The following is a 27,676-nucleotide window of genomic DNA, read 5'->3' as shown; positions in this document are numbered from 1 at the left end:
TATCAATAATATGTGGTATTTGGTTTTGAGAACTGAGGTGGGATTAAAACTTTATAGAAGTATAACTGAATCCAAAAATCCCTGTTCACAAATGGGTAAAAAACTACAATATTTCTCATATATGTTGCACGGCAACTGACAATAGCACAACATATTTTACAAATTCATTCTTGGATGAAGTTTATTGTCTTAATTTTGACAAAACTCCATATAAATACAGTTAAAATTTCCAGTTAAAAAGCCTTAAAAAGTCTGTCAGTCTGCACCAGCTGGCGTTGCATTTTAATTTGGCCCAGACTACTCCGTCGGGTTATTTTCGACAGCTCATAGGCGGATTTCTGAGGTGGGGGGGAATAGAGGAAAGCGAGCCAGATGTAATGCTTTCACACACGTATTCATCTCCTTTCATCTTGTTCCTCCAGCACATTATGTTTGGGTTGCCAGAATAAAATAAGCAAGAGAGCACTCAACTGAAAATCCTACGGAAGAAGAAGACCCTCGTGCTTTCCTTTAACTTCACACGCTGCTATTTAAACAGAACAAAAACCCATATATCAATAGGGAAAATTAACACTAGTCTCATGCTTCCAGTCAGTTTTATCTTTTGTCAAATGGAAATGCAATAAAAAAAGACTAGCATCCAATTTAATAAATGCTCCTCGCATGGTTTAACACAGCATTTACAGTCCATTGGCATTTTTTTCTCATCAAGTCAGATTTCATGTTGTAAGTACAGTATATGACAGCCAGTATGTACATGCAGCAGACTTATCATATTATAAAATCTGCTCTGCACTGTCATACACAACAAAGCCAACACTGTGGAAGAGGATTAGGGCCACTTGTGAAAAAATTATTTGAGTTCTGACTTTTTTCTCAGAATTCTGGGATTAAAGTTGGAATTCTGACTTTTTTCTCAGAATTCTGACTTTTTTCTCAGAATTCTGACTTTTTTCTCAGAATTCTGACTTTTTTCTCAAAATTCTGACTTTTTTAAATTCTGAGAAAAAGTCAGTATTATGAGAACAAAGTCAGAATTTGGAGATTCAAGTCAGAATTCTGACTTTATTCTCAGAATTCCAAGATTAAAGTCAAATTCTGACTTTTTTTCAGAATTCTGAGATTAAAGTTAGAATTCTGTTTTTTTCCCCTCAGAATTCTGACTTTTTTATCAAAATTCTGACTTTTTTAAATTCTGAGAAAAAGTCTGGATTCCAGTCAGAACTCACATACATTTTTCACCAGTGGCCCTAATCCTCTTCCGTATAACACAGTCTCACTTCCGGTGCATCAAAAACACAAAAAGTCACAGTCAGTTGCGGGGGGCTTTAAATTTTTTTATGTAAATCGTATTGGCTGCAACAATTGGCATGCTGAGTCCTCCTTTGGCGTCATTTTTCAACTTTTCTGTTGATAGCTGACGCTGAGAGACACTCAGCATTGACAAGTCGGGCAACATATTCTAACAAGTCTCTTAAAAAGTTGATCAGGACTCTTGGCGTCAATATTGGGACTCACAGGACTCCCGACTAGCCCTTTTGCGTCATATTTAGAAACTCTAGGCCATTACTTGTGACAGATCTTTTTGACGCTCAGGGTCGGGTATAACATGCGGCACAAGAACGGAACAGTTAGGGTTAGGAAAAGATCGTTGTTGGGATTACAACATGTACATTTTAGTGACACACGGGACAAGAACTGGCCACAAAAGAGACACAAACCCCTATTTTCTGGGCAAATTTCCTGTGTTGTTGTTTGACCCATCCACCTCCTCAACCAACCTCCCTAATAATGGCTTGAGATCAGGAGAGGATGATGAAGGAGTCGTGTCAAAGTTACCTTTGACACGACTCCTTATTTGTGAGACACTTCTACTAGTTCACACATTCTGATGTAATCTTGCAACCTAGTGTCCTCTCCACGCTGACTCTGCCCTAAAAGCTCCCTCTGAATGGATAACTCCATTTTAACTTTTACATGCATAAATTTCAACCTATCACTCCCTATGTGTATTTCTCTCTTTCATACTGCTCACTACCATTGTCGTGAATACGACGTCTTCTTACAAGCCGTTGCTATGCCCGGTGCGTTCAGTACAGACGCTGAAGGGTGATTCTAGCATTGGTATCTGACACTGGGAGTGAGAACGGGTTAACAAAGGCCAGAAATCCAGTTTCATCTAGTGTTCAGCTCTAATGCCAAGGGAGAACAGCACCTTTTTACAAAGCAAACAGTCCAATGTTTTTTCACACCTTGATTTCTCGCCAAATGTTGTATGAAAATGTGGGCTAGCCCACCAGGGGAAGTGGTTTGTCTCTGAGTTAAAACGTAGACACTCTCCAAACAATAAGGTGCTTTGGATAAAGAGGCATCCACGAAATGTTTTAATTTTTTATTTTTTGTGGCACAGTAAGAGGCAGTGGACTGTATCTGTGATGGCCGCACATCCTTCCCCAATTAATCCAGATTCAGTGGCCCCAGTTGGTTATTAGTCTCATCCAGTTAAAAGAAGTGCTTGTTTCTGTTACATATGGTGCTTTTGTCTGAAAAATAAGTACCCACCTACTCTTAAATGTTTATGTCTAGGGCTGGAGCTGCCATTAAGCCCACTGAGGTTGTGTCTTCTGTAATATTTAGTCCAATCTTTCAGCAGTTTGGTGGCCCTGGGGGAGTTTATATGCAGTTATTCAGACATGTTGAGTCAATATTTTTGAAAACTGGCTTGTCTTGTTTACTAGACTTGTTTGCTCAATATCAGACTATGATCAACTTTTAGACTGTTATGTTTGGAAACTAAATGGTAACACTTCATTTCATAGAAACGGGATTTGGTTGTAATTAGAGGGAAAACCGAGACAAAGTACTGAGACTTCAGTATTTCTAAACTCAGCCTGCCATTCAAAATAAAGCATGTCTTCATCCACTACTGTTATGTGAACATTAGGAGTCGGGCTCATGGAGACAAACAGTTGTTGGCGCTAATTCTCCAGTCAGCTGCCATTAAACCATTGCAGAAGAAGAAGACAAAATTAAAAGAGCACCAGTCAAACCTGAAAGGAACAAAAAGGATTTGGAAACCGTGATGGAAATATTGTGTTTGTGATTGCAGAAGAAGGTTACAGAGTCCTTATCACATAACCCATTACATTCCCATGCAACTAAACTGCATTCTTAATAAATTAGTTTTAAGGGAAACTAATAATATTACGTTTGTTTCAACTCGTCATTTTACCGCACAAGCACACGTTGTGAAAGAGTCGCAGCTTTAATTATGCGGTTAACCTTTGGAGTTATAACAAAACCTTTTGGTTAGGTCTATCCTACAGATACAGTAGGTCTAGAACAAACTCTATAATGTTTATGTAATATAAATGTATAATAATCTGTAATTCTGTGCAATTTCATTACAATGCAATATTTAACCATTTCATTTAGTAATTTATCAATCACTTAATCTCATTACTTAGCAATATTTAATACTCAGGAATTTTAAAACTCCAAGCTATTTTTTTTTGCATAATGTGTATACAAACCCTTTGTCTTTCTTACTATTTTTCTTCTTCTGTACTTACATTTTATATTTTTATATTCTGGGTTAACACTGGAAAGGGGTTGCTTCAATCTCGTTGCACAGGTACTGCACTTAATGCAATAAATGCCTTCTATTCTAATTCAAAGACCCAACAGTTCCAGTAATTCCCCCAAGAGAAAGCATTTAGGATGACCATGGCAAAGACCCAGGCTCTTGGTAGGTGGTGTCTGATGGTGCCAGTTGGGGGTGTGATGCACAGTGGTAATGATAGTCATTATAAAGACAATAGAACTATGACTATAAATAGTAGTTGTAGTAGTTCTTGGTGTAGCAGGGCACTGCAGAGCATACCAGGGTGTAGCAGGACGTAGCAGGGCGCTGTAGAGCATAGCAGGGTGTAGCGGGACATAGCAGGGCACTCTAGAGCATAGCAGGGTGTAGAAGGACGTAGCAGTGCACTGTAGAGCATAGCAGGACAAAGCAGGGGACTGTAGAGCATAGGAGGGTGTAGCAGGGCACTGTAGAGCATAGCAGGGTGTAGCAGGATGTAGTATGGCACTGTAGAGCAAAGCTGGGTGTAGCAGGACATAGCAGCGCACTGTCGAGCATAGCAGGATGTAGCAGGGCACTGTAGAGCTTAGCAGGGTGTAGAAGGATGTAGTAGGGAACTGTAGAGCATAGCAGTCAGTTGCAGGACGTAGTAGGGCACTGTAGAGTATAGCAGGGTGTAGCAGGGCACTGTAGAGCATAGCAGGGTGTAGCAGGATGTATTAGGCAACTGTAGAGCTTAGCAAGGTGTAGCGGGACATTGCAGGGCACTGTAGAGCATAGCAGGGAGTAGCAGGGCACGGTAAAGCATAGAAGGGTATAGCAGGATGTAGTAGGGCACTGTAGAGCGTAGCAGGGTGTAGCAGGGCACTGTAGAGCATAGCAGGGTATAGCAGAATGTAGTAGGGCACTGTAGAGCATAGCAGGGTGTAGCAAGATGTAGTAGGGCACTGTAGAGCATAACAGGGTGTAGCAGGATGTAGTAGGGCACTTTAGAGCATAGCAGGCTGTAGCAGGACGCGGAGCAGGACTACGGCGACAGCTGCCACCATGATTTAGGTGCCAACCGAATCCAAGGAAAACTGCTTTTTTTGAAGATGTAAGTTAACCCTTGTGTTGTCCTTCAAGTCCCAGAGACCCTCTTGTATTCAATTGTATTTTTCTGCTACCGTGGCCTCGACTTCTGGGGTCCCATCCTGCACTCGAACCCGTATCCCACCACCCTCAACTTTTGAACCTGATGGACGAGGTAGGATTGTGGTGGAACATACGTTTAATCGCATAAAAATATACAAGGGTCTCAAAGACCCGAAGGGAGAGGCCACAACGGCAGGACAACACAAGGGTTAAAGTACATACGTAAATTAAAATAAGTCAACATCGACTTCTGGTTTCACACGGGACGTTAACAGTGGCCTCCTGGGTCCTGTGTTTGTTTGGCCCATCCATCCATCCATCCATCCACCTGACCTCCTCCCTACCCCAACTTTGATACTTCAAAGACAAATGTAATCCAGCCTCGAAACGTCATTGAGTAAGGTAGTTTAGTAGTAAAGTAAGGTGGAAGGTTGGGTGGTGGATGCGTCAATCCAATACAGGACTTTCACCCGGGTGAGCGCTCTTCATGTCCTGTGTATAAACCAAAACTTTGACTTTTTTAAGTTATGTGGGCTACTTATCTTCCTTACGTAACATTTTCAACTAACGCCACCAACATACATAACTAAATCGGACCTAACAGGCGTGTTGGAAGAAATGTCAGTTTGGTTTGAATTCCTAACAGGACTCCCAGAGTGATTAAAAGTAACAGGGATCCTGTCCATGCTAACATATTACCTTCAGAAGAATTAGCCTTCTGAACCTAAACACAGATTCAACTATGTAAAATCGTATTGTGGTGGATGGATACTATTTGAAATGGCCCCTTTGTCTAATGGAAGCCATTGTCACATATGTATAGTATGTTACATTGATCAATGAGCATAAAAAACAGACTTGACTAAACGATCAGATTTGACGTAAATTCGTAAATTCGATTTGACGTAAATTTGATGTAAATTCTTATTTAAGGACACCACTGATATTTTGTACAGCAGAAAGGGAATCAGTGAATGAATGCCGACTTTAAGATGATCAGATTTTAACGTGACAGATGTTAGTCTTTCAGCCTCGTCTCCCCTGTTGTAATTCCTTCCCCTTGCCAATGTTTTGTTTGTACGTGCATCAATAACCTTCTCAGGTTATTTAGAAAGAATGTGAAATGAAAGAAATTAAAATCGTCCTGTCTGGAGAGAAAGCTGAATGTGTTAAGCAGTTACTTCCTCAATGGGAATCGTATGTCTGATTGCATTTCTTGTTTTATTGTGATGCTGATTTACCAGTCGGCAAAAAATCAAACTCAGACAGACAAGATCTTGCTATTCTCTGTAGACACTTGCATTGCTTAACAAAATCTAAATCTGAATTTAAATGACAATGTTATGTAATTTAACTCAATGCTTTGTAGAGCTGGTCTAATACCATTTTTTGCTTCCCGATACCAGAACTTGCGTGTCGGTCGATCCCCAGTGTGTCATAATACTTTGGGTTTAATAATAATAATAATTGTGTTTTAATACTATCCCTGTATGGCTGTGATATGATTCTGTCTTTCTTGTTGCTCAGGTTAAACTCTTTGTGAAACATGAACAAACGCCATAAAACTTTCTTTTTTTCGTCCAGTTTGACAGTCAGTTATAATGTCAAAGAACATGAGTAAAGTACTTTAAGGTTTTTTTTAACGTGGTATGGGATTGGTACATAAACGCTAGTACTTCCTAGTAGGCAAACATCGGATGCGATACTTATCAGAACATCTCTAAAGCTTTGCCGATATTGCTTCATCTGTGATGCTAATATAGCAAAGTCAGGTGACAATTTAATTGAAATTGAAAGAGAGACGGGTGGAGAGACAAAGAGAAGAGATGAGTAATGATAGAAGAAGAAAAACGGGACATTTATACAGTATCTGTCACTGTGTGTGTGTGTGTGTGTGTTGCCTCAGGAACAGTTGATGGATTTGCTGCTTGACTGCTCACACAGATTGGTGCCTGCTGTGATGGCAGCCTTGAACTGGAATTACACACACACACACACACACACACACACACACACACGCACACACAAAGAAGTGTGTATTCTCAAATTGGGATGAGCGGGTGTGTTGCCTCTAGGAAGCCATTTCAAAGCACAGTGGAAGAATGGATGAACACAAGGCCAACCAAGGCAGCATGAATGAGACAATTGATTAGGTTCAAAACGCTGTGTTTATGCATTCATTAATAGCCATTTATTAGACTGTGTGTCATTTTTATTAAACCCATGACAGGGTGGCTGGCTTTACCAATTATTATCCTTTTTAAGAATCGGTGAAATGAGCGACAAAACAGATAAACAAAGATTACAGAGATTCATTTGTACAGTTTAGTAAGAGTTCTGTGTTATTTGTGACGTTGATGATACGTTCTGATAATTGATGCAGTTGGAGTAGATTAGGGAATGATCAATGTCAATGTGGCCGTTGATGTTGTTATGGATGACAGTGGAGATGATTTCCCCCCCCCACACCTCTCAATCATGTCCATGAATGAGATTAATGCAATGTCTTTAGATTGTGGTGAGGATGTTTGTTTTGGTTCAGTGGGCTGGACTGCGGAGGAGATTTTCTGAGCACCATGCAGGTTGTGCCAACTTTACCACAGGAAATAACAGCAGATCGTGCAAGAGTAAGATGCTGTGGTCGTGGTGGAATGAGCAGAAATACCTTGTTGTCTTGTGTTGGGGCATGAGGAGACAAAGGCTACGTTGTTTGAGTTAGAAAAGCAGAAATTAGGAATTATTTAGACTAAAATTAAAGGAATGTATAATCACAGACTGGAATACGTCAACTTTTACTCAACACTATATCGAAACCACTTCAATTGTTTTTCACATGCTGTTAAATTGAATAAGACACCCCAAAATTACCCATCAAAATCACCCGACACAAAGCACCATTTTCTACCGCCACCTGACGCAATAGTCCGGTCATCTGCGTTGTAGGTCGTTCAGTTCAGTACACACAAAACCACGGAGGTTATCGTGAGCAAATATCTGCAAAAAATCACTTTCAGGAAAAAAACGTGAAAGGTATGAAGCAATTGTTGAAACATTGTAATCAATTTCAGCATTTTAATGTTGCCAATTACACTATATGGTTATGATAATGAAGTGAATGGTGGTGAAAATGGTTACATTATCAAAAAAGTATGGAAATAAGTACCCCTTAGCTTTTTATATTTGTCCCTCCATCCCTCCCATTTGTGTTCTGTTCAAATGAGTCTCATAAATAACATTCCTGTTATTAATATAGCATATAGCACACATTTGGGACTTCTGTCACAGGACACAACTTTTATATACAGACAAATAGTGTGGTTAGTTTCCCTTTCATAAGTTATTATAAGTGCATGTCAGTGAATATTGGTGTGCAAATGAGTGTCTTTGGAAATACATTTTTCATATTATTTTATTTACAAGCACACAAAACACTAGACAGCTCTCTTTCTTTCTTCTGTAGTGGAGCATCGGGGAGCAGCAGCGAATCCGAGAGCAGCTCCGAGTCGGACACGGACGAATCAGAGAGCAGCTCCAGTGACAGCGAGTGCAATCGGGCCTCACGCACACACACTCCGGAGGTATGGATGAAAAGTAAAACTCTGTGCGCGTACAGTGGATACCATGAGTGTATATTGAATGTAATTACATGCGTGTTTGAGTTGCTGTGTTACATCACATTGCAATAATTCCGTAGTCATTCATCCCTGTCCATAGTGACTTTGTCTGGTTTGATGGACGTACATCGCTGGGATAAAGATCCGGCGTGTCTTTTATCCGCCGGAAGTCCCTCCCTTTCCGATATCTACACAATTGCACGACTGCTCTATTTTGCAAGGGCATCGTCGCTGCATCCGGGGCTTAGCATACATACTGATACTTTTGCTCCTGGCTTTACAAATTCTATGCTATGGACCGAGGATACGTTCAAGAAGAAAGTGATAATCTCGCATGATTTAACGTTAAGATAAAATCTTTTGCCGGCTTGCGATGGCAACATCAGTAGCGTACAGCAAAATATTGTTAGGGTGAACAGACGTCCCGGTTTGACCTGGGCAGTCCCAATTTTCCCGCCAAATCCTATTGGGACCCATTCTCAGCACCTGACGTAACCGGTTCTGAGTTGGTGCTGAGTTGGAACCTGTTTTCTTGGCCCAGAGCCGGGTTCATTTGTGTGGAAAAGCAAAGAACCGGTTTAATATTTGGCGCTGACTCCAAACCAGCACCAGAACTGCCTTGGTGGAAATGACAAAACAGTGGGCCTGCGTTCTAGCTCTAGTTCCTTTGCTGCATATCCTTCCCCCCCTCTCTCCCTTGTCCTGTCCAAATAAAGGCTGTAAATGCCCAACAAAATTCTTTAAAAAAAAATTAACCAATTTTACATGTAACCAATTGTTAAAAAAAGGTCAATACAGTTGCCAACTGCATATTTCTAGCCCCAATTTGGAACCAACCGATTGTTACTGGAGTCAGGTTTTGTTTCTGCCAGCTGCTTGCTGGTTCCCTTTTTTTTTGAAGGCAGAGGTAACATAAAGTTTTATTACAGAAATCCCAATCATGAAGCAATCATTCAACAATCGGCAGTAAACGAAATTCACAGTGTCCTATGTGTCTCGCTTTCTGTGCCTCTGATGTAGTTTACATTTCACAAAGAGATGCACTTTCACTGGCTTTTCTTTTTTTCTTCCTGATTCACCACTATGTTCTCCAGTGGGTCTGACTGCCTGTACATTAAATGGTCTCTTCCCACCGTCTCTGGGCGGTGTTCTAAAAGCCATAAAGCTCCAACTGCAGAGAGCTGAACTATACGATTATTTATCACATTATTTTAATGGCTCAACGCTGCCTGGGTTCAAAGGCTTATGCAGTCATACCCACTGAGAGCAAGAGAGGGGGACATGCAGAAGAAGAGGAAGAAAACCATGAAGTAGACACATGTGCAACAATGTGTTAAAACAATCCACAACACATAAATTCAATAAATAAAGATACTTCCAGATCTCTTGAATAAATAAATTAGTTAAAATCGAATTAATTAATTAAAATAAAATTAGTATATAAAATTTATTAAATTAAATTTAGTATATAAAATTCATTAATTAGAATATAATTAATATATAAAATGCATTAATTAAAATTAAATATACATAATAAAAAATAAAAAAATAATTAATTTAAAAAAAATATTAAAATGATGTGTTGAATTATGTGTGTGTGTGTGTGTGTGTGTGTGTGCGTGCGTGAGTGTGTGTGTGTGTATACATCTGAAAGAAAATAAAAAATCAAAGAAAGTCACATCTGTAACTTCCGTTGAGGTTTTCCGATTAAATTTCATGTTGCTATGACAATGGCACTATAGATACTACCATCCTAGTCTATCCATCCACAACCTTCCACTTCCGGCATTGCACGAAATTACGCCGGATGTCCTTCTTTTTGGTCGAATGTCCATTAGCTTCCTCTTTCTTTGTGTTGGCATTTTAAATTCCGGTGGATTTCTGAGGACTATGGTGAACTGCTCCTAAGACCTCTGCAGGGTGAACAGACAGCTAGCTAGACTAATCTGAGTTTTCTCTTACACGACTAAAACAACCTTTGAACGTGCACATGTTCCACCAAAACAAGCTCCTTCCAGAGACTATTTTGCAGAGCAAAATAGTTTTTCTCCTGCTCAGTGCTGTGGAGAAAGGCCTGGCAATGCATACTACTACCATCCCAATAAAATGGAGGCGTTATGTATTGACTTCTGAAGTTTTTTTTTTTCGTGTAGCCTGAGCCCCCCTCCGCCAACAAGTGGCAGCTGGACAGCTGGTTGAACAAGGTCCAAACTCAACCCAAACCCCTGGTTCCCCCACAGAAAGACCATGGCACAGGTTGGCATGGACAGTTACATCTACTGCGTTTAACTGCAACTAATGAATTTAATTTAAAAAAAACAAAGCATCTCTTTTGATCTGGAATACATTTTCTGATCCAATGGTCTTTTGGGCAGGCACCATTACCCAGGGTCCGAGGACTTTTTCTCCAAGGAGCGAAGCACCAGGAGTGGGTGCGCCAGCCAAGACCAAGCCCTGTGGATCCAGCAGCACCCCTGTTCCAGCTGCACCAACGGTGGAACACAAGGACACAAGGGGAGCCTTCTGGTAGGAGCTACAACTGAATTTGTTGATTTGCCGAAAGAGCTTTGATAGATACAGCTGTCGGTTGAAATAATAAGTGGATTAATTACACACTGACAGAAGGTACAACAAAATGCAGGCAGTGGTGGAAGAAGTATTCAGATTCTTTGCTTAATACCACATTAAAAACTGCATTAAACACATACACACTGAAGTAAACGTATGTATCATCAGGAAAATGTGTTAAGAGAAAAAGCACTTAATGAACAAAAATTAAAACTGTAACTTACATTACATTTACAGTGGCTTACAATTGATAAACATACTGTAAATATCAGAGGCCGCACACCTCTGGAGCAACTATACGTTAAGTTTCTTGCTCAAAGACACATTGGTTGATATATATCGCAATGGGAATTGAACCCAGATCTCCCAAACTAAAGCCATGTGTCATATCTTGTGTCATACCACCTTGTATGCCTCTAGTTTGATGGGTAGTTTATGTTTTAATTGTTTGGATTTTATAAACTACGTGTGTTTTGTGTGTAAAAATCTAGTAACTAGTAACCAAAGCTGTCAGATGAATGTAGTATGAATGGAGTAACAAGTACAATATTTCTCTCTGAGATATAGCAGAGTAGAAGTAGAAAGTGGTGTGAAAAGAGCAGACGCAGTTAAAGCACCTCAAATTCCAGTAGTTAGTTACATTCCACCACTGTTCTAGACAACAACTGACAAAAATGTGTCTCTAAACATAAAAGACAAATCCATTTCTGCTCCCCGCAGCCCAGGCCGAGAGAAGGCCAAGGCCAAGCTCAGCCAGAAAGCCTCAGGGGAGGGCCAGAGGCCAAAGATGAGGATGTCACCGGGCCTGTTGTCGGTGCCAGAGGTCCTGACCCCCAGGAGGATCACCACAGGGAAAAAACAGCCCAGACGGACGGAGCGGTCCAACAGTGTGGAGGACAATCCGAGCCAGACATGGAGCAGAACCAATCACCATAGGTAAGCGAGGGAGGACAAACCCTCTTCTTAACATCTGGGTTTAGTTGATTACTTGTAAACCTAGTTTTAGTGAAGTGTATGGGGTTACTCATGCAAAAATACTACAGATCAATATATACACGTTATCAATCAAATATGTGATGGAGAGATGCAAAAAAACCTCAGAGGGTCTTAATCTGGGCACTCTCAATGCAACATGCAAAACAACAGGAAAGAATCAGAGACAAAAAGAAGAAAAAAAAGCCTAAACTAAAATTACATACACTATCATAACATCAGAATAAATACGAAAGGTAAAATAATATTACATAAGAGTTACATAAGTTGTTTACAAATATATTCCATAGGGCTAACATTGAATAGACATTGCTTTGACATATTTATGAGTGAATAGTGGTAATGTAGTCACTGATAAAAAAAAAACAGAAACTACATGCTTTAACAATTTGTAACAAAGACGTATTTGAATATGTATATTAATGTTTTTACCGTGAGAAAATGAGACTTGATATGTGCCAGGTCCAGAAGTGTATGAGGAGGTTGTTTCGATACAACCTTTTAAGCTTTTTTGAGCAGTCTAAAAAATGTTGATGCGTCACAGAGAACTCCTGTACCACATAGTGGCTGCACAATATAGTCCGTAATAATATAGACTTCATATAGTCCGGCTATTTTAAGATCGAACAGTCTGGGGAGTCTGCTCTGTATTTTCTACTGCACAAGAGGCGTCGTCACCGGGCATAGCTCAATTGACTCTGAATGCAATTGGATAGTCCTTCAACCAATCACAGCAACGATCCAGGTGTCGTACCTTTGAAATCCTTTAAAACAGCCCAATGTGAGTCGAGTGCAGATTTGAGTCGCGCATGCTCAGATGTAAATGGTTCATGACATAACTGTCATAATGAAATTTGTGAAATCCATCAAGTAATAATCTTCTCATAACAAACAATAAAGATGGGAATCATTTCAAAAACGTTTTAGCGATCTATGATTGATTGATTGCTAGCCTCTCAAAACGCCATTCAACTGACAGCCTTTGTTGTGTTTGATGCTAACAAGCTAGCAACCAGCAGTGAACCCACTTGGTTAAGTAGGTCCATTCCGCTTCTCTATCGTCATCGTGCTAAACCCGCCAATAGCGTGGCAGGTGGATAAGTCGGTTTGTGATTGGTCCCCTGAGATTTGTAACGGAAGCAGGATAGAATAATGTTCAGGGAGAAATCCAATCACCGGCAGATCGGGTTTACCCAGTATAGCTTTCATGACCTCTTCTTAGAACTTATCTAACTAGAAATTGAGAAACCTCTGTATGTGCATGCGTTGGTGCTTGCAGAATATATCGTTAGAGAACAGAGGCCAACGGTGGTTTTATGCCCCCAGCTTTGCTTTCAAGGCACCTAACCCTAACCCTAGTGTCTAGGCAAGGCAGCTTTATTTGTATAGCCCAATTTTAAACAACAGGGTAATTCAAAGTGCTTTAAACAAAAACAGTTAAAAACAAATGGAGATAAAACACAGGAGTAAAAGTCACAGTGAAGTACAAGAAATTCAACATTAAAGAAAGACTTTTAAAGAAAAGCTTCATCAAAAAGAAAGGTTTTTAGCCTTGATTTAAAGAACTGAGAGTTGCAATGGATCTGCAGTTTTCTGGAAGTTTGTTCCAGATATGAGGAGCATATCCCCCCCCCCCGTCTAGTTCGGACTCTGGGGACAGAGAGTAGACCTGTCCCAGATGACCTGAGAGGTCTGGGGGGGGGGGGGGGGGGGGGGGGTCTTAGTGTAGCAGATAAGAAATGTATTTTGGCCCAAGACCGTTGAGTCATTTATAAACTAGAAAAAGTACTTTGAATTCAATTCTTTGAGGCACGGGAAGCCAGTGGAAGTCTGCCTGGAAGGCGATGTTGGGGGCTTAAAACACCAAACATCATTCCAAACAGGCACATTTTGAACGGTCACTGCACTCGTTATTTAAAATGAAGAGCGGGTACACATGGCATATATGACAGGTATAAGTGACATGTCACCTGTTATTGGTAAATCTGTTACAATTACTGTTAAGGCGACGCTGTCACTTAGTATGCACAGCGTACAGAGGCTCCAGTGGATCACCGCGCTTTTTGGCAGCTATCCGCTGAACACTGTCACTCCAACATCTGGTGTGAAAAATGCTCAGATTGAGTCGACGCCCTGCAAACTGGCTGCTCGGCTTGATGTTGGGCTAATTGGAAGGAAAGACTTCAGACTTACTAGCTTCGTTTCTTCAGTCTTTACTCTCTCTTCCCTTCCCCTTCCCCCATTTTGAAGCTTTCCACATCCAAACAAGTTTAATTTAATTCAATTTATTGCTTTTTTTGACAGGGACAGTATTCATTAATCAACACTGCTGTAAATGCACATTGTCCCTGGACAGATCTTAAAATTGTCCACCTAAAAAACAACAATAGGATGATTACAGTGAACAGTACAGATATAAAAAGCAGTAAAACAGATGTAACTCTTCAAATCCCATTGATAAGTACAGTGTACAAGTTCGCTATAATGCAGTATACTATAATACTACACATTGACACAGTGGCAGCACGGTTGGGGAATATTCTCGTTAATGCTGACTGTTTGGCTGGAGTGCATGCCGTTTTCAATTATTTCATGCTGCCTTGTATTTTGATTTCATTTTAATGCACGTTCACCACCTGCAGCTGGCAAAGGCGAGCATTACCGTCTCCTGTTCGTCAGTAGCAGTGCCTTGCTCAAGGGTGACTCTAATGCGGATTGTGACGCCTCCTCGTGTTTTCTCACTGTAGCCCTGCAGCAAGGGAGAAGGACCTGTTGCCTCCCCCCTCCCTGGAGCTTCAAAACCCCCTTAGGCCACGAAGCAAACCCCCCAGTGGGAAGACAGCCCCCAGGAAAGAACCTCGCAGTGCTACCAACTCAAACAGCAACACAGTAACTCCACCAGCGGCTGTGCAGCAACCCCCCGTGCCAATACCCGCTGTCAGTGTAAACCAGGTTAGTTTCTGTGGGTGGGATACACATGTGTGTGTTTGTGTGTGTGTGGGAGGAAAGGGGGGTTCTTAATATTGCTTTTCGGTAATGGCTCGGTTGCTCATAATAATACTAATCTCTCAAAATTAATCCTGTGATTATTCATGACTGCTAGGGTGCTAATCCAACAATCCCTTTTTTTCATTCAAATGGCTTCCGCGAGGATGAATCCGCTAAGTGTCCCTAGGTGCCACAAGCACCTAGGGACACTTAGCCTTCATTTCATCAACATCTGGAACATGCAAAGCAACAGTTTCAAACCAAGGGTTGCACACATGTAACACTGGCCGTGCGTCCTGTAATGATCACTACATCCTCATTGGCTCTGGATGATTTGTCCAAGCCATAAAATTTCCCGGAATATAAACTGTATTATTACACAAGTAGGGGCCGCAGTGTCTCCAATCGGAAGGTGGGAGGTTTGATCCCTTGCCCTGCAGTCCCATGTCAAAGTGTCCTCGGGCAAGACGCTGAACCCCGAGTTGCCCCCAATCGGTGCTGCGCCATCGGAGTGTAAATGTGTGTGAGTGTTTATCTGATGAGCAGGTGGCATCTTATACGGCAGCCTGGGACATAGTGTTTGAAGGGTTCCTGTACTGTGTGTAAAAGCGCTTTGAGCACTTGCGTAGACTAGAAAAGCGCTATATAAGATTATATACACATTTACAACAATTATGGCTCAACACTGACTGGTTTTTATGGAAATATGGAAAGCAAGAGAGGGAGTCCAAGAGAATCATCGACCGTTGTTTTAACCCATAATGAGTGAACACTCTGTGGTTTTATGAAGATTGGGGGAGTTTCCGGGAGGGAGAAAGAAACACTTACAGGAGACAGGTGGAAAAGGAAGATTGAATAACAACTGTATGAGTAAAATCGCTACAGAAGATGAAAATATTAAATAGGGAATGAATTCAAAGCTACGTTGTTTCTGTCTCTCCCATAAGGAATTCTATTCAATGACAACAAAACTGTCAACGCGTCCACATGATACAAGCCTTCTGTGATCCGCTGAAGTATACTTCAGCGGATCACAGAAGGTTGAGAGACTTTATTTAGGATGTGCCATGTTTTGATCTTTGTTTGAACGTTATGCCACCGATGTCTCCCGTTATAACATCGGTTAGGTTTGAAAACCACACGTTCTTTATGTTTTTACGCCACCATTCAGAAAAAATAAGAGAAATCAACAGACTGCCAGTCATAATACTGAAACTAGGAAAAATGCATTGTGACATCAATAACTAGCAAAACAGCCCTGAGAGTGATGTCCCAGATACTGACATTTGCCCTATGTTCCCACATTTCTAATATATTTTTCAAAATTAGGCCCTATGTTCCCAATGTTTCCACATTTCTAAGATATTTCTCCAAATTGGGCCCTATGTTCCCACATTTCTAACATATTTTTCCAAATTAGGCCCTATGTTCCCACATTTCTAACATATTTTTCCAAATTAGGCCCTATGTTCTCACTGTACCCACATTTCTAAGATATTTTTCAAAATTAGGCCTTATGTTCTCACTGTTCCTGCATTTCTAAGCTATTTCTCAAAATTAGGCCATATGTTCCCACATTTCTAAGATAATTCCCATCATAGGCCCTATGTTCCTACTGTTCCCACATTTCTAAGATATTTTAAAAATTAGGCCCTATGTTCTCATTGTTCCCACATTTCTAAGATATTTTAAAAATTAGGCTCTATGTTCTCATTGTTCCCACATTTCTAAGATATTTTTCTAAATTAGGCCCTATGTTCCCACTGTTTCCCCCATTCTAAGATTTTTTTAACCCTAATTTTAAGAAAAATCATAGAAATGTGGGACCATTAAGCTGTGGGAACATATGACCGACCCCCTTTTTTTTTCTTTTCTTTTTCTTTTTAATAATACGCTTCAGAAAAATAAAATAAAAAACTATGAGGGTAGAAAAATGAAAAACAAGCATTGAACTGTTTGTGTAATAGCTGAATGTTTCCTGCAACAACAAGAAGCACTCGTTAATGTCTCGCTCGTCTCTTTACGTTCTCTCTCTCCTCTGAATTAAAGCTGCCTTCAAGTGCGGTCGGAAACGTCGTAATCTCTGACAGAAAACAGTTATCGTGAAATATACCGTTTATCTGTGCCACATTGAGGGGTTTAATAACACAACAAGATGGCAGACTAATGGGCTGGGTGTTAAGTGACACTCCCACCGCCGCACAACACTGCAGCAAACCGCCGGATGGCTTTTTGTTGTTGTTGTGGCTTAAGTCTACACCTGCACCAAGCTGAAAAACTCTGTGTCGCTGATGTTGGTGTCGACAGTGAGAAGAAAAGATTTTTCCAGAAAACATTTCTGACACTTCTGCTCAAGAAAGGAAAAGCTTTTACAGCAGTGCACAGACCCCATTACTGTATAGTATAGGGTACCGGTTTTCCTTCTCTCTTTTGACAAAACTAAAGATAGATAGATAGATAGATAGATAGATAGATAGATATCCCAATAAAATGGGACATAATAGTGTTACAGCAGCAAAATCAGTCACACAGCACAATATGCACATTAAATGAAATACTAGGACACAATATACACGAATTAATAAGGCATTGTATACATACATACACTATACATGAACTAATCATAGGATAAAATACAAGAACTAATATTTGAATTAATACAAGTTGGGAATACAAAAATGTGCAACTGCTTCCCCACTGTGGGATAAATAAAGGTTTTCCTATCTTAGTATGATAAATATGTACATTGTGCCTATTGTGCAGGTTGCACTTAGTATTGTGGTGTCTCAGAGTCTTATCCGCACCCAGTGATGAAGTGTTAAAACGTTTTATTGCTTGTGGTAGGAAGGATTTGTTGAAAATGGATTATGCAGATGGCAACATGCATTGGAAGGATTCCAAAAGCTTGAGGAAAAACGGCGTTGTGTCTGCCAAGCGAGTGGAACATTAGCAGTATTCCTTTGGCTGCATCTACCTTTGTAGTTGCTTTTGCACATCCACCACTGTGTCTTACTTCTTTTTGTCTCAAACTACAATCATTGATGATGTCACATCCAGAACCTCTTTAGATAGAAGATCTATAGATAGATAGATAGATAGATAGATAGATCAAGAAAATAAACTGGTTCTGGTTCTGCTCGCTGGTGTGCATCATTCACGCACATCCTTCACACAACACGAATGTCAGGATGTTGAATTGACGATAAGCAAACAGCTATAACACAGTTTATTCACTTAACCCTCATTGTTTTCCCGTCAGAATTTTAAATTTTTGTCCCTTTTTCAACGCTTTTGTCATTTTTTTGATGTTTAACACTACGTAAACCTAACTTATAAACAGTTATTTTTGTAATAAACTTCATTTATTAGATATTATACCAAATGTTTGAGTTAGAAAAGCAGAAATTAGGAATTATTTAGACTAAAACTAAAGGAATGTACTGTATGTTGATAGATAATCACAGAATGGAATATGTCAACTTTTAATCAATACTATTTCAAAAGCAATTTTTTTTCTCCAAATGCTATAAAATTGAGTAAGACAACCCAAAATGAATGAAAGTAGAGATTTCTACTTGCCGAAGAGCGTTGTGTGGAATCAATCATGTTATTTTGGGTGGGTAAAAAGAACATTGATATAGGAAAACGGGTCAATTTGACCCGAGGACAACATGAGTGATAGGGTTGGGTACCTTTTGCATCTGAACCAATAGTAGCCTTGATACCGGTACCTGAATTAAGCTCCCGGTACCAGACATTCAAGGTCTGGATTTTGGGGAATCCCCTCCCTGTGTGTGTGTGGCAGATCCAGAAGGTAATCACAAAATACCCCAATGAAAATGTGGAATGATCAGACATAAGCCTCACAGACTCATGGCAATACGTTACCCAGCTGGCCCCTTCCAGACTACTCGCTAAACCCCGTCCACACGCTGCTCTCCCCGGTACGTTCTACACACACGCCGAAGAGCGCCTTTTTTCGTCCCATCAGAGGAAGACAGCCACTGTCCAAACGTCCGAATTTTACGCGTTGAGAACGGATTTGACATCCACACAGTGCATAGAGGCGTCCCGCTTTATTGGATAGATAGTGGCACAATAACCGCCACAGGGGCATTGTACACCACCATTGAGAATAATCGTGAATTCTTGTAATAGAAATGTAATATTTTTCACAGTTCATAGACAAAAAATAAGAGCATCTCTTTCTCTCTCTCACACACTCCCTCTCTCCCTCTCTCTGAGGCAATTACAACGATCCAAACTGATGCTTTGGGGTGGAAAAGTGACTCCACAAGTGATTCCACAGCCCTTGCTATACCTGCTACTTTTTTTTTAGCACGCCCAAAAAAAAAACTAGCGCCACTGTAACCTGTGCCCCGGTGTTAGGGTGGGGGTGGATGGGAAGGGGGAGGTATCACAAGGCCCATCATTGATGGGTCATTCATCAACCCTACAATGCAGCGATCAAGGCAGGAGACCCTTGCTCCCACCAGTGAGGAGAAACTTTGAGTCGAATGATCTGTGATAAGGAGAAACTTTTCCTTTTTTGAAGGTGATTAAAAATAGAAAAAGGCATGTTTTAATTTGCCTGTGGCAGCCTTTGCTCAGTTGTACGATTGGTGTGTAGCAAATACCACTGACATACACAATTGGACAGTCAACCCTGTTTAATTTCACTTCACAGATTAGTAGAACAAGCCTGCGCTGCCTAATTTGAATGACATTATCGCTCGCTGTATCTTTAGCTTCCCTGATTATACTTTCTGTCAACTTCAGATTTATTTTGTCTGCAGTGGCTTAAAACTGTATTGAGTGAGAGTTTAAAGGTAAGATTCTTCCATTGAAATAGCAAAAAAAACAACTCCTTTTCATCATGATAGTAGAGATATTACAAGCTAAATGTGTTTTGTGTGCACTTTCCTGATAAACAGACACTGTGATTATCATAGGTTGGTGCATATGAATAGTAAAAATAATTCAGTGTGCCAATGTTGTGCTACATACATCAAATAAATCAAAATGTGCGGATTAATTGGGAATGGTGTGCTATGTGTTTTCTCAGAGACTCGCCTTTTCACGAAAATTGCAAAAAATACGCTAAATTTCCAGTAAATCTTTGGAAAATCAAGTTAAAAGAGCTCAAAACCGATACCAATCTGCTACTATCTAGAAAGATGATTAAGAGCTTAACCCTTGTGTTGTCTTCCCATCAAAATGAATGAAAATCACCACTTTTGTTGACACTTTTTATTGATGTTTTTAACTTTTTCTTACTTTTTCTCCCTTTTTTCAACACTTTTGATGCTTTTTTCAATGTTTGTCCCTTTTTTGACATTTTTAACACTACGTAACACTCACTTATTAGCTTTAGTTTTACAGTTATTTTTGGATTTTATGGTCAATAAACCTCATTTATAGGAAATTATACCTAATGCTCGAGTTAGAAAAAGCAGAAATTTAGGAATTATTGAGACTAAAATTAAAGGAAAGTATGTTGATGGATAATGGAATATGTCAGCTTATACTCAATACTATTTTGAAACCAATTCAATTTTTTTTTCAAATGCTATTAAATGAACATCCCAAAATTAATGAAAGTAGAGATTTGCACTTGCCAAACAGCATTTCGTGGAATCAATAAAGTTATTTTGGGTAGTTAAAAAGAACATTAATATCGGAAAATGTGTCAATTTGACCCGAGGACAAGATGAGGGTAAAACGGATGATTAGACTTTGGACTTCATTTGGGCTGAATGGGCATTCTGATACCAAGCATTTTTTTCAGACTGTTTGAGATGTTATATTGTGTCTGTATGTGAGGAACTTTGAGTTGCTAGAGGGGATGACATGATGCCCAAACGAGGACGCGGCTCACTCCTTTTTTCGTCATTCTTGTCTCCAAAACAGGACAAGAGGAAACACAGAGGTCCAAGTACCAAAATCACACCCAAGTCCCGGGAATTCATCGAAACCGATTCCTCGTCCTCTGAATGCCATTCAGATCCAGAGGAAGCCGTCAAAAACCCAACTCTGCCACCTCAGACCACACGCTCTGCGATGAACACACTGACTCTGTCCAACACACACGTGCACGCGCCTCTTCTCCCGTGCCTCGGCTCTGCTGTCAGTATCGGGGGCCTGGGGACATTCGGAGGCAAGGGACTTCGAGTCAAAGACGGTAGCAATGTGACCACTAACGGTAGCAGCGGTAGTTACAGTAGCATCAGCGCTGGTAGTAACGGCAGCAGTAGTAGCTGTAACTCGCTAAGCGTTAGCAACATAAGTGGTTCTTTTGGCACTTCTGTTCCTGATCCTGGAGGGTTAGGAGCACAGTCCAAAGAGCCAGAGTCCATGTCCCCGCCTTCCAACATCGGACACGAGGTGCCTCTGTCCCCTTTGAGGGAATACCAAGAGATCAAGAGTTTATGGGTGAAAATTGACCTGAGTTTGCTCGGCAGGGTGCCTGGTCAGGGTTCGGGGGAAAGATCCAGAGTGGAAATGCCAGAAAGGGACGGAAGTGAAAGGAGAGACAGAGAGAGACAGGCGGAGAGGGAGAGGATAGGGGGGCCTGAGAGAGAAAAACAGAAGCAGGCTGAGAGAGAGTGGCCCGGGCTAAGAGAGAGGTTACCAAAGGGGGAGAAACAGGAAGAGGAAAATGAGCGATTAGTGCAGGACAGAGAGAGGCAAGGTGACAGGGACAGATTAGCAGAGAGAGAGAGGCAGATGGACAGAGAGGACAGAGAAAGATTGGGGCTTGGGGAGAGGGAGAGGGAGAGGACAACAGGGAGGGACAGAGAGAAGGTATGCCAAGGTGTGAGGGTCTTGGACAACCCCTCTGTCCAAGAGCAGAGTAATCCCAGGCTGGCAGACAGGATGGAGAGAGGAGAGAACGGAGGCAAACACAGGAGGCAGGCAGCTGGAAACATGGTGGTCCCAACAGAGAAACACACCAGCAAGAGCAAGAGGAAACACAAGGCACGGGATTCTCTCTGTTTAAGCCCCTAACCATTCTCTCCTATTGTGCTCATATATTTGACTCTCATCCTACCCATGTCTCTGTGTCCCTTTCTCTCTCAAGTGTAAACACTGTCCTTAGATATTGTGTTTTCTGCCCTCTTTATTCCAGTCGGACCACAGTGAGTCATCAACCAACGGCAATAAGAAGCTGCGATTGGATAAAGACTGTCTGCTCCTCCCACCCTGCATCTCTCCAATACACAACCACAAGAACAGCTCCACAGAGTAAGTATTAACGTACTGTACACACCCTCCAGATTAGCTCCACAAAGAACTAAACAGCCAAACAAATACAATACAATACGTACATTGTGACATCCTTGATCCCAATAACACGTCTGCTGAATCATTTTTTTCCTTATAGAACATTTAATAATCTGAGATTTTGAAATCCTTTAAACCCTACATTGTTAACATTGGTGTTTGCTTCCTAGCTGTCTTCCTCTTTGTTGCCTTTGTTGGTGCATTGCTACATTTCTAGGCAAAGTAGTCCACTCATCAACAATTGGTGGAGGTATAACGTGAAAGTTGCAGGGCTTTACCCCTTTCTAGCAAGCGTTGCAACCTTGAACTTAGGTCGACATTACCCACAGGAGATGTGTGTGAGGACGCAAATGTCAGATCATCAGTTGGAGGGACAGTTGGACAAACGGCCAGCTCCCTATGTATGTGTGGTGTCAGATTGAGCCCATGTGTGAACAGAGCAGGTCATGGATTAGGATTTTGGAATATTTACAGCGATCGAGTGGGCAATGATGTTTTTATCAAGCGGCTGGCGGAGTTAGGCAAAACAGGAAGAAAATATGCATTTAGAAAATGTCTAAATGGATGGACGACGAGATTCAATTCCATTTTATTTATATAACGCCAAATCCCAACAACAGTTATCTTATTGCGCTTCTTCATCAAAGCTGCTCTGGGATGTTATTTACAGAAACCCAACAGTTCCGAACCAAGAGCAAGCAATAGGCGACTGAGGCAAGGAAAAACTTCCTTTTAGGAGGCAGAAACCTCGAGCAGAACCATGGCTCAGGGTGGGCGGTCATCTGCCTCGACCGGTTGGAGAGGGAGAGAAAGATACATACAGAGACAGAAAGTGAGAGAGAGACATGGAGAATTGGAGCAGAGGGTGTCGAGCAGGAACATGTAGGCAGCAGGTGACTCCAACTACAGATCCAGACTCCGCAAGACTCCGTGAAAGGGAAGAAGTTGAGTTAGTAACATGCATGGATATAAGGAAACTTCTGTCTGTAAGGGCCGACGCCACAATTGTCAGACAAATACAAAGAATGACAAGAGACTGTTTTTGACCAAAATAAAAAAATGGCCATGTTTAAACAAAACTCTGTGATTTTAACAGCGTAATTTTTAACCCTCGGTTGTCATCGTCATGCAACTTTTTCTTGGTCAAAATTTTAAACTTTAACTTCAATGTTTTGGTCACTTTTTATGATGTTTTGTCAATTTCTCCCCCCAAAAGTTTTTGTCATTTATTTACAATTTTATAAGCTTTTTTTTGTTAATTTCCACATTCTTTTAACATTGTTTTTTCTTAAATGCCATCAAACTTAATTAAACACCCACTTTTGTTAGAATAGTGAACGGATCATTACTTAACATCTGAAGGGCAACGTATGGAACCGTCCACGTTGTTTTTCTTTGACAATTAGTTTGAAAGAAACCCGAATTTCTGATATAGAAACTTTGTAAAATGGGTCAAATTAGACCCCAGGACAACAGGAGGGTTATTAAATGAAATAATTCATTACATTCATGAAGCGCTTTATCATAGACACTCAAAGCACTCTCTAACACCACCAATGTGTGGCACCCACCTGGGGGATGCACTGCAGCCTAACGACGCCAGATATCAGCTTGATAGAGAGGGAGGGGAACATATTTTTAGTGGTGGGGAAAACCGAAGTACCCGGAGAAAACCCATGCACACACAGGGAGAACATGCAAACTCCTGCTGTGTGCTACAAGTGTGAAAATGCAACCCCAGACAATTGCCAGACCTTATTCTCTCAACGTATGTATGTTTGTACGTACTATATATTCATATGAGAAAACGTCTTGTATTGTGGATGTGTTGCTTTACCAGCCTGCATGAACTTTGTCACGCACGTGCACAATCAATCAAAATGCAATTCAAAGTGCTGAACAGTGACTGAAAAACATCAGACAAGAAAAAGGGATAATAATAATAATAAGAAAAAGAAGAAAAATATTGAAAGGGATTAAGAGACCAATGCACACTACAATGAATACAAAAATGAGTAAAATATATTTTTCAAACAAGAAATGTTATTACAATATCAATCATAATATACAACCGTGTGAATCGTTGTAAAAACATTTAAATAAGACAATAACTTTCATGCAGTATATACGTACATGCTAACAAATTAGTATAAAAACTAAAACCATAGAAATTATAACACATGAAAACAAATATAAACACTGAAAACAATAATATAATAAAATATTGAAATGGATTTTGAGACCAACGCACACCAAGTTAAATAAAAAAATGAATAGAATATAATTTCCAAAAAATATATTGTTTAATACAATATCAATCATAATACACAACCATAAAAATCGTTAGGAAATAACACAATAACTTTCATGACATGTGTACATATATACATAAAGACAGAAATTACAGCACGTTAAAACAAATACAAACACATAAAAACAATAATATGATGAAATGTTTACAATAATGAAATTATAAGAAACTGTTTAACAGAGGACCCACTCATAAAAAGAATTTCTCTCTGTTACCATGCTGAGGACAGGGATTCATAATTTAAAGTACTAATTTAAAGATTTAAAGTACCGTATAGCACAAAAGTGGCTTCATGACAAAATGTGAGAATTAAGTCATTCTTATTAACTGGGAGAGGTTTAACTGTGACTGCCCCCATGCTTCCATCAAACAAGACACCCCAGGTGAGAGTATTTTTATATATATTAATATTTATATGCTATAATATGAAAATGTAATTAATATTACATTTTTTAACGTTTCGACAAAGTCACCGGCGAAGTGAGTCAATCCGCACTGTGACACAGGAATGACAAACCGGATTTCAGCTTTCCGTAAGCACTAGTACAAACCGAACAACCTCGGCTGTCGCTTTAAGTAGGCGTCAACATGACAGCTAAAGAGGAACTATTTTTTACACCATCTCAGCGTTATCAAAGCGTGTACTGCCGAAAGGTGGAAGGGGGAAGGGGGGGGGTGACCTAAACCCATGAAGTTGTGCGGCAGATGTCTCCGGGTGTCTGTTATATCATCTAAGAGTCTTTTTGTGGAACCTGTAAAGTCGATGATCTGACATTGTGATGTGACATCCAGAAATTTGTAAACCGTGACTTTTGACAGCTATTATCACCGTGTTTAATCAGACAGGTCTATTTTGACAAACAGATAGCATGAAAAGACGTGTTAATGGTTGTTTTACTTTTGCTTGTTGAGCATATGAAGTTTCAGTTAGGGCCAAAAATAGTCTAGCCTCACGTTGACATACTCAGATTCTAATCAGAATATGAGTCTCGTACTGTTCCATTGGGCTGTGATGATGAGGCAGAGCTGTAGTTAAGACCACCTTAGTTGAGTCAAAGACAAGTCCAAGACCAGGACTAGTTGATTCCAAGTCAAGACCGAGTCCAAAGAGGTTCGAGTCCAAGACAAGACCAAGTCCAAAAAGGTTTAAGTCTGAGTCAAGACCGAGTCCAGGGCATAAAGACTGCATCAAGACAATCATTTTGCGTTTCACTTTCCCTCCAATATTATTATCAACATAATAAAAGACACCTGGACAAGACCAAAAGCCAAATTGGGCAAGACCAGTAGCCGAGACCAAAAGTCCAAATACTAGCGAGTCCGGGACAAGTCCGAGACTTGTACTACAGCCGTTATGACGCGTGGAAAAGAAAATGCCTCTTCACTCAATTGGATAGACCAACAACCAATCAGAACAACCAAGTATGCGGCGTACACGCCAAATCCTATAGGAAGGACGGCAAAAACATCTTTCCGATCGGCAAATGCCTTGATCGCGGTTCTCTGAAAAGAGGTTTTAAAATGCATGCGCTGTTGATATCTTCTATTAGAGAAGCAATGGCGTAATCTACACATCTCAGTTCTCCAGCGGCAGCCGTCTTTGCTGAAAATATTCCTCTTTAGAGCGTGTATGTGTGTGTGTCAATATACTGTGTCTGTGTGTGTGTGTGTGTGTGTATATATATATATATATATATATATATATATGTGTATATATATTTGTAAGTATGTGTCTATGTGTGTGTGTATTTATATATATTTGTGTATATATATATGTATGTTTATATATGTATGTGTAAATAATATATATATATAATATGCAGTGTGTGTGTGTGTGTGTGTGTGTGTGTGTGTGTGTGTGTGTCTCAGTTTTGTTTTTCAATGTACTAGGTCCTATCATTGTACTATCATTACGTCATTTGCTCCTGTTCTTCTTTACATAAACATATTGGAGGGGCGGGCCTGTGCTTGCTTTGATTGACAGCCGCCAGCTGGCTGGTAAGAATAAAAAGGAAAATGGCAACAACTGGGCTTTGTGGGTCATCTAATGCGATGAACTCCATCACCCTGTTAATAATCCTTTTACCTTGATCGCTCTCCGTGGGGTATTTTCTCCCTTTGTCAATGCTGTGGTTATCAAGGACCGATTGTTGCTGGTGGGGGGTTTCTGTCACTGATCTTTCTCCCACAAGGTGTTTCTTTTGCTTTACACAATAGGGCTCGGTACCAGGGATGCACAATATATGTTTTTTATTGTATCGCTATATCAACTTACACAATAAACACATCCCAAACAACACTTTTTGTGTGAGTTGAAAGAAAATAACAGTAGAAAACTGCACTTTTAAGTGTAACCCTCATTCTTTTGTTTTAGTGGTGCCTTTTATGTTCAATTCAATGTTCATTTAGTTCAATAAAAGAATGCTGGAAATGAATTTCTTTCATTTGTATCAAATTCAACAATCAATTTTTATTTTAGCAGAATACTGAAAAGAGCAGAACTGAATACACTTTAATATCTGTTTATTTATCGCAAGTAATGCTGTGCATGATGTTTAATGACGTTATCGCATATCCCATGTTTTCATAATTTTGTGCAACCCTACTTGGTGCCGAAATTCTATCATTTTAGGCTCCAACGCAATTGCCCCCTTAGTAGTGAGTATCAAAAATTGCCTCGTCATTCAATACCCAATTTCAATACCTAGAGAGTAAATCTCATCAGGGTCCATGAGCCAATGGGTATGCAGCATGCTTCTACCAAGATCTAGTAATGCTGCTGATAGAGACACACAGGAAAAACTCTGCGTTACGCACTGAGACGGTCTTGCGCACATTAAAGTAGTTGTGCTGTAATGTGGGATGTTGTAGTGTCTTTTTGGTTTATCAAATTGGTCAAATTGGTCCCATAGCATGAAAATGTCGCTTTAAGAGGTTTTTTAACATTAATATGCGTTCTTCAAGCCTGCCTATGGCCCCCCAGTGGCTAGAAATACTCATAGGTGTAAACCGAGCCCTGGGTATCCTGCTCTGCCTTTGAGAAAATGAAAGCTCAGATGGACCTATCTGGAATCTTGCTCCTTATGACATCATAAGGAGCAAAATGATCTCTCCTTCTCTGCTTAGCCCGCCCAGGCAATTCGGTCCACTCATGAGAGAGAGACCAAAGTGGCAGTTGGTCAGGACCACACCCCCAGCCTC

The 27,676-nt window shown here is 40.4% G+C and overlaps 1 protein-coding gene across 2 annotated transcripts in view; it reads left to right on the top strand.

Moving 5' to 3' along the window:
* The window catches only part of aff2 (AF4/FMR2 family, member 2), a 210,102-nt gene that overhangs the window by 153,141 nt on the left and 29,285 nt on the right, over positions 1 to 27,676 (top strand). For both annotated transcript variants that reach the window (XM_034883341.1, XM_034883340.1), the window contains exons 11-17: positions 8,178 to 8,295; positions 10,485 to 10,587; positions 10,707 to 10,857; positions 11,620 to 11,835; positions 14,640 to 14,844; positions 20,791 to 21,858; positions 22,010 to 22,125. In XM_034883341.1, the coding sequence (XP_034739232.1) occupies positions 8,178 to 8,295; positions 10,485 to 10,587; positions 10,707 to 10,857; positions 11,620 to 11,835; positions 14,640 to 14,844; positions 20,791 to 21,858; positions 22,010 to 22,125 (1,977 nt within the window). The remainder of the gene's footprint in view (positions 1 to 8,177; positions 8,296 to 10,484; positions 10,588 to 10,706; positions 10,858 to 11,619; positions 11,836 to 14,639; positions 14,845 to 20,790; positions 21,859 to 22,009; positions 22,126 to 27,676) is intronic.

Source organism: Etheostoma cragini, chromosome 10 (genome assembly GCF_013103735.1).
Source record: "Etheostoma cragini isolate CJK2018 chromosome 10, CSU_Ecrag_1.0, whole genome shotgun sequence".
NCBI classification, from domain to species: domain Eukaryota; kingdom Metazoa; phylum Chordata; class Actinopteri; order Perciformes; family Percidae; genus Etheostoma; species Etheostoma cragini.
Note: the sequence above shows the minus strand (reverse complement) of the source record. Positions and strands in the feature narration are given on the sequence as shown.